The sequence below is a fragment of the Petromyzon marinus genome, chromosome 19, assembly GCF_048934315.1.
Source record: "Petromyzon marinus isolate PM22_M1 ecotype Great Lakes invasive population chromosome 19, UKy_Petmar_22M1.pri1.0, whole genome shotgun sequence".
NCBI classification, from domain to species: Eukaryota; Metazoa; Chordata; class Hyperoartia; order Petromyzontiformes; family Petromyzontidae; genus Petromyzon; species Petromyzon marinus.
In genome coordinates, this window is record NC_133685.1 from 3,559,111 (window position 1) to 3,580,275 (window position 21,165).

Genomic DNA, 21,165 nt, shown 5'->3' on the forward strand with positions numbered 1-21,165 from the left:
TTTTCATTTCCTATACAGACAGATAATACGACAAATCGCTGACCTTAAACACCCAGTCATTAATAAAAAGTAGAAGGCGGTCTAGTACTATAGTAATAGAGCAAGTGCAGAATCGCTGAACCGGAATTAATAGCTCGAAAGCATTTAACGCGGGGCCCTTGAAAGTGCGGGGCCCGTAGCATTTGTAGCTACTTGTGCTCCTAGGATCATCCGGCACTGGTGCGTGTGCACCCCTGCCAACGGAGCGACAGGAGCAGTAGCAGCAGTAGCGGAGCCCTCCGCTCGCCCGTACACCAATTCCTGAGACGTGTTTTTAGTTTTAGTTGACAAAAAAACGTTCGTGAGCTCGGGGCATGGCGAGACCGCCTGATGGTCGGAGGACGAAGGCCGGCGACAGGATGGCAAGCCAAACGAGATAATCGCGGCCGAGAGGATCCCCATCATCGTGGAGATGGTGCGATTGGATCAGCCGGTGTGCAGGAGCGAGATGGACCGCGTGACAATCGCTGTGTCGTGAGCGATGGTTCTGGAGAGGTCTTCATTCATGACCAACATTGCTTATTGTTTTGTCTTGATGTTTTTATGAGTCTTATTATAGTTGTGTAAGGCCTAAACTTGAGGCCAATAATATGAAGATAAATATGTATATTTTTAGAACCCCTTGAGTCAACCCACACTGCTGAATTAAGGCCTCCCTCACGCCGTGCCAATAATGGGGTTGTTAGACCATAAATTATATTCTATGGGTCTTTCGGTGAAGCCACGTAGATAGAAAAATGATGGAAATATTGCGACGTTTCGATCGCAACACAAGCAATAGTCTTCAGGTGAGAATATGTATTCCTGCGGTCACGAAAGCTTTAAGTCGATATTTGTTAGACCATACTTCACCGCGCTGGTCAGTGCAATCGAAGAAAACGCGCTAGGTTCCCACACACACACACACAACCTGTTCAATCAATCACCAAGTGCCCATTGATGTTAAGAGCCGCGGCCTGGAATCGAACTCGGGAATCCGCCACTGCGCGACACCAGTGTCTCTTGTTTGCTGGCAACTTAAGAATCCCACGGGTTATTTAAGGCTGCGACGCTTCAAGCCGGCGGGCAACGTAAGCCGAGCGTGAGAGTCAATTCATCATCGTTTCTCATCACCGCTCGTACGCAGAGAACGGCGACGTGCTGGGTTATAGCGGCCCCCAGTGGCCGCCGGAATCATCCGACGGTTCACAGGTCACCCCACCGCAACGCGTCAACAGCGTGCGGGACGTTATGTTGGAAACTTCTTTCGCACCGCGCGTACGCCAAGCGTTGCTGAGCGGGGGTGCGGGAGGCAAAGGACAACGTACTGAACGCAACAACAGGCAGTTCTAAATAAAAAATTCGTTTCCCCCATCTAAGTTATTTACAGGCGCAGAGTTCCCAGTGGCTTCCCAATATCGAGAAGGGAAGAGCGTTCCAGACGGCCGCAGAAGCGCATCTAAAAGCGGCCGCGCGATGCGGTGACCGCCGCCTTTGTTCCGACGTTGAGCAGCCAAAAGCCGCCGCCGCCGCCGCTGCTGCTGCTGCTGCGAGGATGACCACCGGAGTAGCCGTGCTGGAGGTTTGTGCTCCTTGACGAGATCAGCAGCAAGGGAGTGCGGGTCATTTGTGGCGAGCAACTTTGCGCGTAACGAATGCGACCTCATTATATATATACAGTGCCCTATATAATGCACGACGTTCCGGGCAATGGCTCTTATTCATCGCAACACGCATAGACCGGAGAGAACGAGAGAGATAACGGTGGATTCGTTGAAGTTGTGCAAGTCTCCAATTGTTTCTTATCCAGCTAAACGCGTAGGCCTTCGCGATCAAATATGTCTGTCGCCTGATGATGTTGGTTGTAATTACTTTAGTGGCGAAACGTCGTGCTCGAATTTGTAAATGTTATGGGTTTAGTCTCCCAACACACCGATTGCGCTGTACGAGTAACGAATTTGATGCTGGTTGTAATTACTTTAGTGGCGAAACGTCGTGCTCGAATTTGTAAATGTTATGGGTTTAGTCTCCCAACACACCGATTGTGCTGTACGAGTAACGAATTTGGGCATGTTTTGCATACGTGACACAACCTTTACTAATTGGCTGTGTTGGGTGGTGGCGGGTTTAGCGACACATTTATACTCACGCGATCTAAACCCCCCTTCCCCCCCCCAAAAAAAAAAAAACCTCGATAACAGTGCCGGATTATCGTAGTGGCAAAAGTAGCTACACATGTAGGTAGCTACGGGCCCCGCACTTTCAAGGGCCCCACGCTAAATTCGTTCAAACTATCAATTCCGGTTCAGTGATTCTGCACTTGCTCTATTACTATAGTACTATACCGCCTTCAGCTTCTATCGACGACTGGGTGTTTAAGGTTAGCGATTTGTAGTATTCTCTGGCTGTATAGCAAAGAAAAAAATTACAATTACTCTACTATGCAAGTTAAAAATTTGTGTTTTAATATGTATGTGTTTATTCATTTATTAAGGGTGCCTTTATAACACATGCTACAGGCCCTGCACTTGCTTAATCCGGCACTGACAATTACAAATATTGCATTTCTTTAGAACTGTTTGTCGTTGTGTTGAGTTTGTTGTCCTTCCCCCGCATGCACCTCCGATGAGCACGATTGACTTCGTACGGTGTAGAAAGAAGTTCAACAAACATACGTACAAACAGCAAAATAAAAAAAAGACTCACATTCCTAAAAAAAACAGTTACCTACGTACATATATACCTCTCTGGTCTCTATATGTGCCGTGAAGAAGGGCCATTTCCTGAAACGTCAAGAATGGTCTACCTTTCTTTGTTAAGACCCACGGTGTTATTGACGCATGGCCTGTGGTTGTTTTTACTTTCTTCTCTGCAGTCCATGATTTGTCTTTGTTCCCTGATCCACGTCTTCCTCTTTCTGTCCCCGTGTCTCAGAAGCGTACATCGTCATCTTAAGGAAACATTGCATGCAACGTTGGGCCAACATTGGGCCAATGTTCGCACGGTTACTGGGACACTACTTTGCACAGCGTTTTGGCAGGATCGCATCAGTGTCCGTGTTTCTCATGCAGACGCCATCGTGGGTAATATGCACTTATTGAATATATTATTTACGAAGTGTATTGCTATATTGGCGCTAAATGCTTTCAAGCTATCGATTCCGGTTCAGTGATTCTGCACTTGCTCTATTACTATAGTACCAGGCCGCCTTCAACTTTTATAAACGACTGGGTGTTTAAGGTTAGCGATTTTGTCGTATTATGTGAGCTGTATAGCAAATTAAAAAAAAACAATTACTTTACTGTGCAAGTTAAAATGTTGTGTTTTAATATTTACGTTTTTTTTTTAATTTAGGGACACTTTATAACATCATGCTACAGGCCCCGCATGCGCTTAATCCGGCACTGATCGATTATGTTTCTTATCCACTCCATCCCTCTGCCGAATCAATCTTCAGTTTTCAGTTGTATTTATTAGGTATAACCCTGTGAGCCATGCGGCTCTTGACTCGAGTGCAACCGCAACAAAACAAAAAACATCTTAAAGTGACTACACGCAACAGGAAAATCCTGGAAAAAACAGCAAAAGTCTTCCAGGAAAATCACCGCATTTCAACGCTGTGTGCAAAAATCCCAGTGGGATGCAAGTCAAACAATAACAACCATAAGACAATGTAGATTAAAGTTATCAGGCTAACTCTATACTACAACAAACAAACATGGCTAAACCAAAACGTTTTCAAAATCACCAAAATAAAGCTATGCAAACAATGTAAAAGTGATCATAGGAACTGTGATTTAAATTTAACAATAAACGATATACGTGACATGTACGACCAAACTTTGCAGCCATAGCTGGCTGCATGAGTCACTCCATAACAGCAGGAGTATCAGTAGCAGAATAAAAACATTTCAATACACCTTTAAAGATCAGCACACTATAATCAAAACTCAAGATGATACTTCGCAGCGGTCATCCGGAACGAAACATTTGATGTCAGGCCATTCTGAATAGCAGTGGCAGCTATAGGGGTGTCCAACTCCTCTGGATTAGTTTTGAGTGAAGATCTCACAGTTAGTCGGGGAAAACGTTTTTTGGTTTGGCCATGTTTTTGTTTATTGTAAAATAAAATAACACAATAAAATTCTCACGACGTTTCGGCCACAACCCTTTCCGTTCTTAATTAATTGTATTTTACGATGACCTTCAGACCGCAGCTCTTTCGCTGGCATTGACTCTTAATACCTCTCACACCACGGTTATGGTATGGTTTACAACATGGAGTATAACAGCGCCTCGCAGCTGTCTCTCTCCCGCTCCTCTGTTCCGACCATGGATGAACTCGTCCGTCTGAACGGGGCTCGTAGCTATCCGTGGTGCTAAAAGTTGAGGGTAAGAATCCACCCATTTTTTCCCCATATAGCATTGTGATATATAACGACGTATTGTTGGTAGCTTAGCTGATTGGAGAATATATAGAGTTTATTGATAACATTGAGGTAATTTCTATTTTAGTTTTTTATTGGTTTGCTATATAGTATTCATTATATAGTGTAGTGTATACCCAGTTACTGTTAATAGCTCAGCTTATTGAAGAATATATTGAATACATTTATTCTGTGGATGTGTATGCTTTGACTTTAACATAGCCATTTCTGTGACCAGTCACAAGCTAATCACTCAGCTATTTCAATGCTAAATTCTAAGCTAATTCCTTTGTCAAGGGGTGCCTCTGTGGATGTGTATGCTTTGACTTTAACATAGCCATTTCTGTGACCAGTCACAAGCTAATCACTCAGCTATTTCAATGCTAAATTCTATGCTAATTCCTTTGTCAAGGCGCTCTGTTTCTTCTCACACAGCTTAAAGGTCGCGATCTGAGCGTGGCTTTGTTCGCTCCAGCGCTGTCCTCCAGACAGTCTCGCCCCTTCACCTGATGAAGGCCGCTTGTGTTGTGGCCGAAACGTCGTGAGCATTTTAACGTGTTATTTTATTTTATCAATTTATTATTTTATTCTCATTCTACGTGACTTTACCGAATGAACCAAAGAAGATGTCTTGTGGTTGTTGTTATTTGACTTGCATCCCACTGGGATTTTTGCACACAGCGTTGGTGTACGGTGCTATTTCAGGAATATTTTGATGTTTTTTTTCCTGGATTTTCTGTTCTGCACAAAGTCACATAGTCACTTTAAGATGTTTTCTTGTTCACGTTTATTGTTTTTTGTTTGTTACGTTTGCACCCGATTCAAGTGCCGAATGGAGCACAGGGCTATACCAAATAAATGGAACTATGGAAATGGAACTTGATCGTCCGTGCCCACGCACTGTCGCCCTCAATGAAGCAGGCGTCAGCGCGCATCACAGCGCAACGGGAACGACTACGGGGGGCCAAGTGAAACGTGGAACGTCGTGGTCTCAACGTTGGCTCAACGTTCACCGTCTATAATTTCGTCGACCTCAGCGTCCGCTCGCGAGTGACGCTCGCGGCGTTGTCGGTTCAGGGGCGACGACGTCACGCGCCATTTAACAGTGACGTCAGGGGAGAGGCAGCGACGCGATGAAGTCAGAACGCCATTTATAAGTGAAGTCGGGGGGAGGGAAACCTCTACGCGCCGACGTCACACGCCATTGAATAGTGACGTCAGGGGGGAGGCCGCGACGCGATGACGTCAGAACGCCATTTACCAGTGACGTCGAGGGGAGGGAGGTGGGGCCCCGCGACGCGATGACGTCGCGCGTCGACGCGACTTCCCGAACCGCATCGCCAACGTCGGCACGCAGGTTGGGCGCCAGCGTTTGATTTGACGTTGCCGGGACGTTGAGCTCGTGTCCATACTCCCTTGTGTTGTGAAAACGGACCGTTTGCCCTAAACGTCGCAAGTTTTTTTGACATACCTATACATAGATTGTGTTTTTTTTGCATTTCCGGCAAGGCCACGCTGCCATTGGGGGGCGTCCATAAATGACGTCATGCACCGGGGGGGGGGGGGGTAAGGGTCAGACATTTGTGACGATGTGTACACAACACGTTCTACTTAATTAAATAGACTTTTTTAATAAGTGTTTTCTCCTACAACATCAGAGTGCAGCGCCACATTAAATACGCAACTACAATGACAATAGTTTAAAGCGATTTGAAACATGTTTTATTTGGGGGTGGGGGGGGGGCAAAAGCTTTGTGACGTCATATTCGAGGGGGGGGGGTCTGAATTTTTGTGACGCCGCGTGACGAAGAGGGGGGGAGGGGGTAAAAAATCATCCATAAATGACGTGACGTGACGTCATTTATGGACGGCCCCTTTGACACGAAACCGCGTCGTCTCATTATTTTGACTCACCACAAGTGACTTCATCGGTGCAGTGCAGTTGCGGCTACGCTGATTGCGCAACCGCGAGTGTAAGAACGAGTTGTGACCAAGTTCAATGATGCACGGCCACACCCAGCAAACATCCGTCCCGTTGTAGCCCAGCGACACGAGGCCTCTGTCGTGTCTGTTAGCGAGCGCCTATTATTGTGAAGGTGTCTCGCGCGCGCACACACACACGCAGCCTTAGCGAGCTAGTTAGCACGGCAGCGTTTGATTTGACAACAAACACGCACACACACGCACATACACACACACACGCGCGTGCCGCCGCCGCCGCTGACAAAGGCCGGCGAGTGATGGGTTCAGTCTGCGTCGTTTAGACTCCAGCGAGTTGGCGTAGCGAGTTAGCAAGGTTTGCGGTGCCGCGAACGTGAGCCGAATACTTCAAAGGTACGTTCGGGAGTTTGCAGTGTGTCTCTCATCCAGCAGTGGATTGACAAAAAACAGAGCTGCACGTGAACGCGAATAATGGTGGTGGAGCGGTGTGCGAGACGTTAACTGCCTCGCTTTGTATGCAGATTGGACGCGGGTTCGATCCAGTGCCGGATTAAGCTCGTGCGGGGCCTGTAGCATATGTTATAAAGTGGGACATAAATTAAATAAATAAGTGATATTTAAAAACACGCTTTAATAAATGTACCGTACTAGTAATGGCACAACTCCAGGAAGTGGCCCCGAGGCTTGCCACAACGTAAGGGGACCGTGGTGATTTACAGCCAACCTCAGTTGAGCGTGGACAATTAGACCCAAACCGAAACATAACATGTAAAAAATAATGTTTAAAATATTTATTTTTATTTTTTATGATAGAATCTAGTATTGGTGTACGTGCTTGAGTTCACTGCCTATGTGTTCCTGGTCGGATATGCATTGGGCTCTATGGTACAGAGTCTTGATGAGAGAATTCTTCTGTGATGGATGGTGGTGGGAATCCGGTTTCAGATAAGCATCCGTATCGGTAGCTTTCCTGTAGACAGAGTGGCTCAATAACCATCAGGTCTCTTTTTTATTAGGACATCCAAAAAAGGTAGCTTGCCATCTTTTTCGACTTCCATGGTAAATCTGATGGCTGGGTGTATGGAATTGATGTGGTCGAAGAATTGGTCTAGAGCAGGCCAGCCATGTGGCCAGATGACAAAAGTGTCATCCACGTACCTCTTCCATAAGGTTGGGCGCAGAGTGGCAGTCTGGACGGCGTCAGTCTCAAATTTCTCCATGAAAATGTTAGCTATAACCGGAGATAGGGGGGAGCCCATTGGGGTGCCCTCAGTTTGTTTGTAGAAAGTTCCATTCCAAGTGAAGTATGTATTGGTTAAACAGTGTCTCACCAGGGGGGTACCTCAGTGTTTAGTCCTTGATGAACCAAGTCTTCAATGATTGCGATGGTGTCAGGTACAGGAACCTTTGTGAATAAGGAAACTACGTCAAAACTGACAAGCAGGTCGTCTGGGGACAGGGAAAAACCCTTGATTGTCGATACCAGGTGAGTAGAATTTTGTACCGCAGAGGTGGTTTTTCCAGTTAAAGGACGCAGGATTTCAGACAAAAAACGAGCCAGTTTGTAGGTGGGGGAGTTGATAGTAGAGATGATGGGACGAAGGGGTGTATCTACTTTATGTATTTTTGGTAAGCTGTATAATCTTGGTGGCCTGGCAGCAGAAGGTTTCAACGAAAACTGTTTAGATTGATCAGTTAATGCGGTTGAATCAGACATTATTTTGTTAGTTATACAAAAATATAAAGAGATCCCACCAACAGCCTCGTCACACAAACCAACAAAATAATTTCTGATTCAACCGCATTAATTGATCAATCTAAACAGTTTTCGTTGAAACCTTCTGCTGCCAGGCCACCAAGATTATACGGCTTACCAAAAATACATAAAGTAGATACACCACTTCGTCCCATCGTCTCTACTATCAACTCCCCCACCTACAAACTGGCTCGTTTTTTGTGTGAAATCCTGCGTCCTTTCACTGGAAAAACCACCTCTGCGGTACAAAATTCTACTCACCTGGTATCGACAATCAAGGGTATTTCCCTGTCCCCAGACGACCTGCTTGTCAGTTTTGATGTAGTTTCCTTATTTACCAAGGTTCCTGTACCTGACACCATCGCAATCATTGAAGACTTGGTTCATCAAAGACTAAACACTGAGGTACCCCCCCTGGTGAGACACTGTTTAACCAATACATGCTTCACTTGGAATGGAACTTTCTACAAACAAACTGAGGGCACCCCAATGGGCTCCCCCCTATCTCCGGTTATAGCTAACATTTTCATGGAGAAATTTGAGACTGACGCCATCCAGACTGCCACTCTGCGCCCAACCTTATGGAAGAGGTACGTGGATGACACTTTTGTCATCTGGCCACATGGCCGGCCTGCTCTAGACCAATTCTTCGACCACATCAATTCCATATACCCAGCCATCAGATTTACCATGGAAGTCGAAAAAGATGGCAAGCTACCTTTTTTGGATGTCCTAATGAAAAAGAGACCTGATGGTTCAATGAGCCACTCTGTCTACAGGAAAGCTACCGATACGGATGCTTATCTGAAACCGGATTCCCACCACCATCCATCACAGAAGAATTATCTCATCAAGACTCTGTACCATAGAGCCCAATGCATATCCGACCAGGAACACATAGGCAGTGAACTCAAGCACGTACACCAAGCTCTTAAGGCTAATGGTTACTCCGACTATACAATCCGCAAAGCTATCACTCAAACCATGAAGAAGGACCCTCTTGAGGAGCCTTTCAAAACCATCATTTTACCCTACATTGCGGGGATCACAAAAAAGATCTCCAAAATCTTTAATAAACACAAGATCCAGGTCCGTTTCAACACATTACATAAAATCCGTGATCTGGTTCCGTCTGTAAAAGATGTGATTCCGGACATACAATACCCTGGTGTCTACAAACTAAGTTGCCTCTGTGGTAGTAGTTACATTGGAGAAACCAAACGCCATATCTCGGACCGCATTCGTGAACATAAAGCAGACCTTAAACACGGTAGGACCAACACCTCGGCCGTAGCAGATCATTGTTCTAATTCAGTAGGCTCACATGCCATTGACTTTTCCAAGACGGAGGTTCTTTGTAAGCCATCTGGCTTCCATGAGAGATTCGTTCATGAGGCTATCCACATATACAAACACAGAGACAATTTCAACCGAGAAGATGGATTCTATCTTAGCAATCATTGGAAAGATTTGATAAATCATTTCAGTTCTTGATTGATTGTTCACGCTTACAGTGGCTTTCAGACAGCATACATAAAAACAAATTTCGTCTCCCCCCTCCTCTTTTCAAAAAATAGATGGACTAGTCCTGGCAAACGTTATTTTTATATATATAAATAAATAAATATGCCGTTTTCAAAATAAATTTATGCAAACCGACACACCTGATGATGACCGTTTGAGTTATGGTCGAAACGTCGTGAGAATTTTTTATTGTTTTATATATATTTTGTTATTTTGTTGTTTCTCTTCAACGTGACTTTACCGAAAAAGCTAAGAATATGAATTACTGCAGTCACGAAAGCTTTAAATCAAAATTTATCTGTGGTAGTAGTTACATTGGAGAAACCAAACGCCATGTCTCGGACCGCATTCGTGAACACAAAGTAGACCTTAAACACGGTAGGACCAACACCTCGGCCGTGACAGATCATTGTTATAATTCAGTAGGCTCACATGACATTGACTTTTCCAAGACAGAGGTTCTTTGTAAGGCATCTGGCTACCATGAGAGATTCGTTCATGAGGCTATCCACATATACAAGCACAGAGACAATTTCAACTGAGAAGATGGATTCTGGCTTAGCAATCATTGGAAAGATTTGATAAACCATTTCAGGTCTTAATTGATTGTTTGGCTTTCAGACAGCATACATTAATTTTTCGTCTCCCCCCTCCTCTTTTCAGAACATAGATGGACTAGTCCTTCTAAATAAACTGCCAAATCGCTGCGCGTGGCGCTGACGTTTTTTTATAAATAAATACACCGTTTATAAATAAATAAATTAATGCGAACCGACACACCTGATGACGACCGTTTGTGTTATGGTCGAAACGTCGTGAGAATTTTTATTGTTTTATATATATTTTATTGTTTCCCTTCAACGTGACTTTACCGAAAGAGCTAAGAATATGAATTACTGCAGTCACGAAAGCTTTAAATCAAAATTTAACCATAAGACAATTTAGATTAAAGTTATCAGGCTATCTCCGTACTTCAACAAACAAACATGGCTAAACCATACGTTTTCGAAATCACCAATATAAAGCTATAAAAACAATGTAAGAGTGATTATAAGAACTGTGATTCAAATTGAACAATAAACGATATACGTGACATGTACGACCAAACTTTGCAGCCATAGCTGGCTGCATGAGTCACTCCATAACAGCAGGAGTGTCAGCAGGAATATCAAAAATTTTCAATGCACCTTTAAAGATCAGCACACTATAATACAAACTCAAGATCATACTTTGCAGCGGTCATCCAGAGCGATGCATTTGATTTCAGGCCACTCTGCATAGCAGTGCCAGCGGCGGGTGTACAGCTCCTCAAGAGTAGTTTTGAGTGAAGATCTCACAGGTAGTGATCCAAGTTGCAGTTTATTGGCGATAGCATTCCAGACCCTGGGGGCATCAACAGCAAAGGCCCTTCCTCCAGTATTTGTACGGCAATAAGGAATATGAAGCTGGTAAATGAGCGAGGACCTTAGGTCACATTTGTTCTTCGAAACAGTGAGGAGATCCAGCAGGTTATATCGATGAGACCTTTCGTCAATATGAAAAAAATTCTGAAAAATGTTAATAGGCTTTTGCCTTTTCTGTCAATAAAACAGGAAGTGTTAAGATGCTCAAACACCAAATATAAACCTTTTACAAAGCGTTGAGTCTGCATTAACCACACGTACTTGTGGTGAACACGCAAACAAACTTGCTCTGATAATTACAATAAATGGCATTGTCTTTGAAACTGATTGGCCTACACAACACCAGAGACGGCCTTCTTCATGGCCCAGTCTCATGAGTGTCAGACCAGAGAACAACGCCCAAAGGCGAACAGTAACAAGGACAATGCAAGTATCAGAACACGTACAGCTTTTTTTATTATGACCTGTGGACTCTGGAGGACTCCGTAGTATTGATATTTCCTAACTTGGTGCATGGCGTGCCATGAGATCCTCCAGGATGAACCGCCACGCCTTACACACGTAAGGCATTATTATTGTTATTTATGAAATCATTAAGCATTGCCATGCCGCGGGCCGTACTGCATTTCCGAGGAACCCTGCGACTGAGCGCGAACCTCGGTCGCATTTTAAAACGGTTCCCCCGCAAGCGAAGCGATATTTACCCTTAGCCACGCGAGTTCGATACGAGATACTTCGCGGGGGGGGCGGGGGTCTGGCAAAAGAGTTGCTTCTAAATCTGGCCACGCTGTGTCACCTATTATTTACCTCGTCTTGAAATCGCTTGCTGCTGAAATTGTGCACTCTCCGGAAAGGCCGAGCGGTTAAACGGGTGGTGTAAGAAATACGTTCATGTTGTTGTTGTTATGCGTTGAGAGAGGAGGATATGTGAACGATACAGTTTGTCTGCTCATTGCTTATATTCTGCACAATGACGCAAACTCATATTTGGAGTGATTGACTTTCAAGCAGAGTTAGAGCAGTATTGCGTACGAATGGTACATTAAATGCGTGCAGTCCCTGGCCTGATCAAAGCTTAGTTGCGTGACTGATGTGTGGTGACTATTACGCCTGTGATAGTGATCAACCCTCCACCTAAAAGTGATTGGATGAATTGTCACGATTCAATTAATCGTGATTCATTGTGTTTTTTTTACTTCATACGTTGGCCCTCGCAAACAATATTACGATTCATAATTACAGTACTAAATATTTTGCGGGACACAGGCGCTTTGAGGCCACTTGAATGTTCACAATTCTCAATACATCTGTCATTAGGAAGCCACTGGTGCAATGCATTTTTCAACCATCTACATGGAAAATTCATTTATTTAGAACTTTTTTTGTATTTAGTTTGTTGTCCTTCTCCCACATCTCTGATTAGCGCCGTGGGCTGCGTACGGTGCGAAATAAGTTCAACATGCATATGAATCAATTTGGGGAATACAATTTTCCCCTCTCATTTTGACATGCCATTTCGTTTCGTGCTCTTTCTCCTTCGTCGCCGTTGGCTTCACAAGCCCCAGTCGGCTTTTTCAAACCGCGGACAGACAGACGACAGCACTTCCCTCCACGTGGCGCTCGGCAAGCCGCGGGGATGGAGGAGCGATACGTCGCCTCGATGGTTCTGAGCGGCGTCGGCGATGCGCTGGGCTACCGCTCCGGCAGGTGGGAGTTCTGCCGCAGCGGCGAAAAAATCGCGGAGGAGCTTGCCGCCCTGGGCGGGCTGGACGGCCTGCACCTCACCCCTTCCGGCGGGTGGCCCGTCAGCGATGACACGGTCATGCACCTGGCCACGGCGGAGGCGCTGGTGAACGCGTCCGCGAGGGCCGACGCCGTGGGCCCCGATGGACCGCTGTACCCGGAGATCGCGCGGTGCTACAAGGCGTGCATGAGTGACATGAATGGACGGGCGCCAGGTACCTTGAAATATTTTTTTTTAACCTTTCACGCTAACTCACGACCGTGACGCCACGTGCGAGCGAGACGTATACAGCGGCACATCAAGGACGGCTGCCATGCTCCACTCGGTGGCGGTGACATCAACACGACGCTTGTTGCCAGACTACAAGCGCTTTGAGGACACTGGAAGTTTTGATTTAAAGCTTTCGTGACTGCAGTAATTCATATTCTTAGTTTTTTCGGTAAAGTCACGTTGAAGAGAAACAACAAAATAACAAAATATATATAAAACAATAAAAAAATTCTCACGACGTTTTGACCATAACTCAAACGGTCATCATCAGGTGTGTCGGTTTGCATAAATTTATTTTGAAAACGGCATATTTATTTATATATATAAAAATAACGTTTGCGTCACGCGCAACGATTGGCTGTTTGCCAGGACTAGTCCATCTATTTTTTTTTTTGAAAAGAGGAGGGGGGAGACGAAATTTGTTTTTATGTATGCTGTCTGAAAGCCACTGTAAGCGTGAACAATCAATCAAGAACTGAAATGATTTATCAAATCTTTCCAATGATTGCTAAGATAGAATCCATCTTCTCGGTTGAAATTGTCTCTGTGTTTGTATATGTGGATAGCCTCATGAACGAATCTCTCATGGAAGCCAGATGGCTTACAAAGATCAGTTAGACAAGACACTCTACAAATCACACTTATCATTGACGGCAATAATGTCCACATCGGATTGGGAACATGTAGACAATATGACTGCCTCTTCAGCTGCTACTATGTCGACCAAATGTAAGGAAAACCTGATTTCCAAATTTAACCTCCTCTTCAACAAAAGACCGGACCCACACACCAAAAAGTTAGACGTTAATAAAGTCGTAATTAATCGCAGTAACAGTTCTATTTCCGATGGTCTGAAATCCGTTTTAGCTAAAGGTCTAAACTTTGCAGTCACACCTAAACACATACCAGTTAATGATATAATTGCCCAAGTAGACGTTGCTCTCAGGGGCCTGGGTCACATCGCTGCAGACGTAGCAAGATCTGAAATCGCTGCAACCCTCAAAAACGCTAAGATGCCAGCTAGCAACCTCAGCAAAGATGAGCGTTTTGAATTATATAAATTAAAAAAGAGGAATGATATTGTAGTTCTCTCAGCTGACAAAGGCAATGCTACTGTTATCATGGATAAAATAGAATACAACAACAAAATTAAAGAATTACTCGACGATGGTAGTTATACAAAAATAAAAAGAGATCCCACCAACAGCCTCGTCACACAAACCAACAAAATAATTTCTGATTCAACCGCATTAATTGATCAATCTAAACAGTTTTCGTTGAAACCTTCTGCTGCCAGGCCACCAAGATTATACGGCTTACCAAAAATACATAAAGTTGATACACCTCTTCGTCCCATAGTCTCTACTATCAGCTCCCCCACCTACAAACTAGCTCGTTTTTTGTCTGAAATCCTGCGTCCTTTCACTGGAAAGACCACCTCTGCGGTACAAAATTCTACTCACCTGGTATCAACAATCAAGGGTATTTCCCTGTCCCCAGACGACCTGCTTGTCAGTTTTGATGTAGTTTCCTTATTTACCAAGGTTCCTGTACCTGACACCATCGCAATCATTGAAGACTTGGTTCATCAAGGACTAAACACTGAGGTACCCCCCCTGGTGAGACACTGTTTAACCAATACATACTTCACTTGGAATGGAACTTTCTACAAACAAACTGAGGGCACCCCAATGGGCTCCCCCCTTTCTCCAGTTATAGCTAACATTTTCATGGAGAAATTTGAGACTGACGCCATCCAGACTGCCACTCTGCGCCCAACCTTATGGAAGAGGTACGTGGATGACACTTTTGTCATCTGGCCACATGGCCGGCCTGCTCTAGACCAATTCTTCGACCACATCAATTCCATACACCCAGCCATCAGATTTACCATGGAAGTCGAAATAGATGGCAAGATACCTTTTTTGGATGTCCTAATTAAAAAGAGACCTGATGGTTCAATGAGCCACTCTGTCTACAGGAAAGCTACCCATACGGATGCTTATCTGAAACCGGATTCCCACCACCATCCATCACAGAAGAATTCTCTCATCAAGACTCTGTATCATAGAGCCCAATGCATATCCGACCAGGAACACATAAGCAGTGAACTCAAGCACGTACACCAAGCTCTTAGGGCTAATGGTTACTCCGACTATACAATCCGCAAAGCTATCACTCAAACCATGAAGAAGAACCCTCTTGAGGAGCCTTTCAAAACCATCACTTTACCCTACATTGCTGGGATCACAAAAAAGATCTCCAAAATCTTGAATAAACACAAGATCCAGGTCCGTTTCAACACATTACATAAAATCCGTGATCTGGTTCCGTCTGTAAAAGATGTGATTCCGGACATACAATACCCTGGTGTCTACAAACTAAGTTGCCTCTGTGGTAGTAGTTACATTGGAGAAACCAAACGCCATATCTCGGACCGCATTCGTGAACATAAAGCAGACCTTAAACACGGTAGGACCAACACCTCGGCCGTAGCAGATCATTGTTCTAATTCAGTAGGCTCACATGCCATTGACTTTTCCAAGACGGAGGTTCTTTGTAAGCCATCTGGCTTCCATGAGAGATTCGTTCATGAGGCTATCCACATATACAAACACAGAGACAATTTCAACCGAGAAGATGGATTCTATCTTAGCAATCATTGGAAAGATTTGATAAATCATTTCAGTTCTTGATTGATTGTTCACGCTTACAGTGGCTTTCAGACAGCATACATAAAAACAAATTTCGTCTCCCCCCTCCTCTTTTAAAAAAAAAATAGATGGACTAGTCCTGGCAAACAGCCAATCGTTGCGCGTGACGCAAACGTTATTTTTATATATATAAATAAATATGCCGTTTTCAAAATAAATTTATGCAAACCGACACACCTGATGATGACCGTTTGAGTTATGGTCGAAACGTCGTGAGAATTTTTTATTGTTTTATATATATTTTGTTATTTTGTTGTTTCTCTTCAACGTGACTTTACCGAAAAAACTAAGAATATGACACTGGAAGTGTTGTTGAATCTCAACACATTTGTCAATAACACTGCGGCCTTTTAACAGAAAGGCAACACGGTGTTATGTAATAGGTGACGATTCGGGTAATGGACCTTCTTCATAGCACGTACATCAAGGGTCAATGACACGTAACTTCGCGTTTTATATAAAAAAAATCCTTTGAAGGCCATGGTGTTGTTGATATGCGTGTCGAATTTTGTCGTTAATTGTGCTTGTTGTGCACCACTGATAATAAAATTGTAAAGTGTTGAAGGCTAGCTAGTAGGAGGTAACGAGACAATACCCGGGCGGTGTGGTTTGGCTGAGATGGCGATGACACGACCACAAAAGACAAAGATCCCCCATATTGCCTTAACAGACTGTTGGGGCAAGTGCTGTTAGCGAGCACCTATGAAGGCCGGCAACAGTACACGAGGGGGTGCGTGGCCAACACCACGCCTGGCCGCCTTTACCTCCCCAGTGGCGATATTTACACACCGCACCAGGTACTCATTTGAGGCTGAGTCGACCTAGCGAGTGAGGCCCAGGACCGGTTCAAACATACATGCGACTGTTATCGGTCGTGAGCAGAAATCGAACTCGGGTCGCCGGGTTCATAGCGCGCCGCGCTAACCGTTGTGCCGCCGCTCCCCACGACCGCACGCACGCACGCACGCACACACACGCACAGGTCTCACGTGCATGTCGGGAGCCCGATCGCTGCGGCCGTCCGTGCGGCTCGGCTGGACGACGCCGTTCAACCCGCGCGGCGGCGGCTGCGGCGCCGCGATGCGCTCCATGTGCGTGGGGCTGCGCTACCCGTCGCCGCGCCGCCTCGCCGAGCTGCTGGCCGTGAGCGTCGAGTGCGGCCGCATGACCCACCACAACCCCACGGGCTACCTCGGGTCGCTCGCGTCGGCGCTGTTCGCCGCGTACGCCGTGGCGGGCAAGCCGGCGCGCGAGTGGGGCGCCGGGCTCATGGCCACGCTGCCGCTGGCGGCTCAGTACGTGCGCGACGCCGGCCGGGACGTCGACGAGAACCTCGCCGCGTGGTGAGTTGGAAATTCCTCGCGCGTAGTCGGGGAATAGACCGTTCGCGCCAAACGTGTGGCCTCTTGAGACAGCATTTGCGTAAACCGCTCGTGCTGCCATACACCGGTGTCTCGAGCGATTTGTTTGATCCACGGATCACAGGGTGGGGGGGGGTACGACCATGGGGGGTGGCGCCTTTCCTTTCAGGGTCGCACTCCACTTCGAACGCCAACCGCCAACTGAAGTGCGCAATTTGATTTCTAAAGCTCGTTGTTTAAAGCTTATTGCCGAGTTGTTGGCTATGTACGGTGCGAAAGAAGTTCAGCATACCACCACCACTACCGCTCGCCGCTCATCACCACCAATGATCAGCACCACTGGCCTCCCACTCGTCATCTCCACTCGCCACTCATCGACAGCACTCGCCACCACCGCCACGACTCACCCGGCTCCTCTCATCTCAGGAGCTACTTCGAGGACAGCTGGCGCCGCTACCTGGACATCCGCGGCATCTCCGACGGCGCGAGCGAGCCCTCGTTCCCGGCCGCTCACGGCACCGTGGCGGGGCGCGACTCCTTCTACAAAACGCTGAGCCAGAGCGGCTGGGCCGGCGCCAGCGGGCACGATGCCACCATGGTGGCGTACGACGCCGTGCTCGCCGCCGGCGACTCGTGGAGCGAGCTGTGCGTGCGCGGCGCCCTGCACGGCGGGGACAGCGACTCGACCGGCGCCATCGCGGCCTGCTGGTGGGGGGTGGTGTACGGTTTCGCTGGCGTCCCCGCGGGACACCACCAGCAGCTGGAGTACCGCAGCAGGCTGGAGATGAACGGGCGCGAGCTCTTCAAGCTCGCCGAGAAAGATTGCGGCGATTCGGGGGTGGGAGTGTGAAGCGGTGGTGGTCGGTGGGTGGTTCGGTGGTGGTCACTCCGTACAATTCCTGAAAGTGAGATTTCCCCTCAGTTCACCGCTGATTTACATCGCAAACTTGAAGGGGAAATTTCACTCGAGATATTTTGTGCGTCTGACTTTAATGGCAACCCGTAAAATATTGTATACGTAAACCGAGCACACCGCAACCAATATTATTATGATAGTACTACCTTTTTTGCCCGTTCAAGGACGGGTGTACAGTAAAACCTTGGATTGCGAGCATAATTCGTTCCGTAAACGTGATTTTAATCCAAAGCACTCGTATACCAAAGCACTCGTATATCAGTTGTGATCACGTGACGCTCGGCAGACAACGCGTATACGGTACTACTCGTATTGCAAGACCTCGCTCGTTTAGCGAATTCATATTTAAAATTTTTGCCCAGCTTGCAAAACGCTCGCAGACTTAAGTAATCCAAGGTTTTATTGTATATTGCAGTAAACCTGAAATATTCAGCTCATTATTAATGAGGGGTGGTTGCCCCATTTGGAGTGACGTCACCCGCTAATGGTTATTAGGGAGGGGTGCGGCATGTGGACTGACGTCACCCGCTCATGATTATTAATTAGGGGAGGGGTGCGCCATGTCGAGTGCGCGACCTTGTGCGTTAGTGTAAATTTCCACACGGGCATGAATATTAATGAAAGGGGGCGGCCTCTTTTGCAGTGACGTCACACACGGATGTAGCACTGTGCTGCGTAGATTTAATTTTTACCGCCACTTTCTGTAAAGAAACGTCATATTTGAAGCGACTTTACGTAATCAATAATTTAATTCAGCTCGACCTTCCTCTGCGTTCGTGTAAAAATCCACCCACTCATGAATATTAATGAGGAGGAGGGGGTGGCCCTCATGTGGAGTGACGTCACCCGGGGGGTGGGCCTCGTGTGGAGTGACATTTCTGGGTGATTATAATTATAGTAGGTCATTGATAATTTGCTACATTTTCGATTCATCGCTTGTTGCAGAGTAGCGCGGTTCGAATCCATCGGTCATCGCGGTTATGTCTGTCGGTATATTAACTGTAAATAGGTCAGCATGTTGATTGTTTACTTGCGGTGGGGGCTGGTGGAGGGTGGGAGAGGGGCAGTGTTTCATGTGTAACACTGAAAATAAAAGTGCAGCCTTGCATACAGTTGTGTACGTGTGTCTGGCGGTGGCTCAGCAGTAGCGTGCTGCGCTATGAATCCGGCGAACCGAGTTCGATTCCCTCTTATGGCCAACACCAATGACGATTATCTGAACCAGTCCCGGTCCTGGGCTTCCCCTAGGCCGACTCAGCCTCAAATGAGTACCTGGTGCGATGTGTTCGCATTGCCACTCGGGAGACAAAGGCTGACAGGCGTGGTGCTAGCCACCCACCCCTCGTGTGCAGTGCCAGCCTTTATAGGTGCTCGCTCATGCCACTTGCCCCAAAGAAAGTATATTAAGGCTATACGGGGGATCTTTATTTGTATTGGACCCATACCACGCCACTCGATGCGTCCCTCAGTCAAATGTCGGTGGACTGATCATCCACTCGATCATCCACTCAAAGGAGTAACCGAGTGTTTTTGTGATGATCAGTTTCCCGAATACTTAATAGTTGTTGCTCGAGTATAATTCAATATCGGCCACATGAATGAATAACCCAAGTGTGAAGGGAGAGGGAAGGAGTTTATGATGGTTGCTAATTACCTCTAAATGGCGGCTTGTGATTGGCTGGAGCGTCTCTGAGATTTTCCCTTTTCGCCGTGGCTGCCTCTGCGGGAGGGCTTTGAAGTGGACAATGGGAAGCCAAAACATCCTTATTGGCAAGGCGCCCCAAGCGCATCATCGATCGATTTCTTCATATTGATCCTAAATCATTGGACATGCCAAAATAACTTGTGAAAATTACTTAAATGGCCCTCTTTAAAACTAAAATTATTTTGAACATCGTGTGTTATGTCTAAAATGTGTTATTGTGATGAACATAACATCGTTTTGAAGCAAATTTTTAAGGTGGGGGGCACCATCTGAACGCCCCACAAGAGACCAGCCGGCGTAGCTCAACTGGGGCAATGCATAGCAACCATCGCATTGATTTAAAAAAAACGTGGCAGAACTCTCTTGCAAAGGGGCCATGAGACTCAGTGAGGTAAACAAGCATATATGTTGTGTACCTAAACTATTTGGTGAAACACCGCGTTGGGAGTGCTGCACAAGCACAAATAACACAAACAACTCGCTTGTCAAAAACACTGCCATATAAGGAAACATAGGTAATGGCCCCTCTACATTCATGCCATATATTGATATACTGTGAAAGACCATTGCCTGAAACGTCGCCTCATGTTATTTAATTTAAGGCCACTGTTATTTGATGAACGCGGTTAGTAGTTTGCACTATTTTGAACTTCTTTCGCACCGTACGTAACCAATCGTGCTAATCCGAGGTGCGTGTTATTGTGCAGGGGTATTGCAGTTTGGTAGGGTGTGTGGTACGTTTCCTTGGGCCGCGCTACTCCATTGTTCTCACTCATAAGCGCTGTTCAGATATTTTGGTTTTCATTTTATGAAAAAAAACAATCCTCTAAGACAGAGCGCTATAACGAATCAGCGCACTCTACCTGTTCACGCTAAGCAAGGTCTTCCTATTTAAAGCTTTCGTGACTGCAAGGATTCATCCTCTTTGGTTCTTTCGGTAAAGTCACGTAGAATGAGAATAAAATAATTAAATAAAACAATAAAACTATAATAATAAATTGATAAAATAAAATATGAAGGCCGCTTGTGTTGTGGCCGAAACGTCGTGAGAATATTATTCTGTTATTTTATTTTATCAATTTATTATTTTATTCTTCTTCTTTGGTTCTTTCGGTAAAGTCACGTAGAATGAGAATGAAATAATAAATTGATAAAATAAAATAACACAATAATATTCTCACGACGTTTCGGCCACAACACAAGCGGCCTTCATCAGGTGAAGGGACGAGACTGTCTGGTAGGACAGCGCTGGATAACCAAAGAAGATGAATCATTGCAGTCACGAAAGCTTTAAATCGAAATAAAACAATAAAATTCTCACGACGTTTCGGCCACAACACAAGTAGCCTTCTTCAGGTGAAGGCCGAAACATCGTGAGAATTGTAT

General features: G+C 45.8%; 1 protein-coding gene across 3 annotated transcripts; it reads left to right on the forward strand.

The window, feature by feature from the left end:
* Nucleotides 1–5,688: 5,688 nt before the first annotated feature.
* Nucleotides 5,689–19,182, forward strand: ADPRH (ADP-ribosylarginine hydrolase). 3 transcript variants are annotated; one of them, XM_032956975.2, is made up of 4 exons: nucleotides 5,689–5,802; nucleotides 12,629–13,027; nucleotides 16,780–17,140; nucleotides 17,585–19,182. In XM_032956975.2, the coding sequence occupies exons 2-4, from the start codon at nucleotides 12,706–12,708 to the stop codon at nucleotides 18,006–18,008; spliced, it is 1,107 nt and encodes a 368-aa protein (XP_032812866.2). In that variant the 5' UTR covers nucleotides 5,689–5,802; nucleotides 12,629–12,705; the 3' UTR covers nucleotides 18,009–19,182. The 3 variants fall into 3 exon arrangements, with proteins under 3 accessions (XP_032812866.2, XP_032812867.2, XP_032812865.2); XM_032956976.2 differs by lacking the exon at nucleotides 5,689–5,802 and adding an exon at nucleotides 6,251–6,418; XM_032956974.2 differs by lacking the exon at nucleotides 5,689–5,802 and adding an exon at nucleotides 6,253–6,779.
* The last annotated feature ends 1,983 nt before the right edge of the window (nucleotides 19,183–21,165 follow it).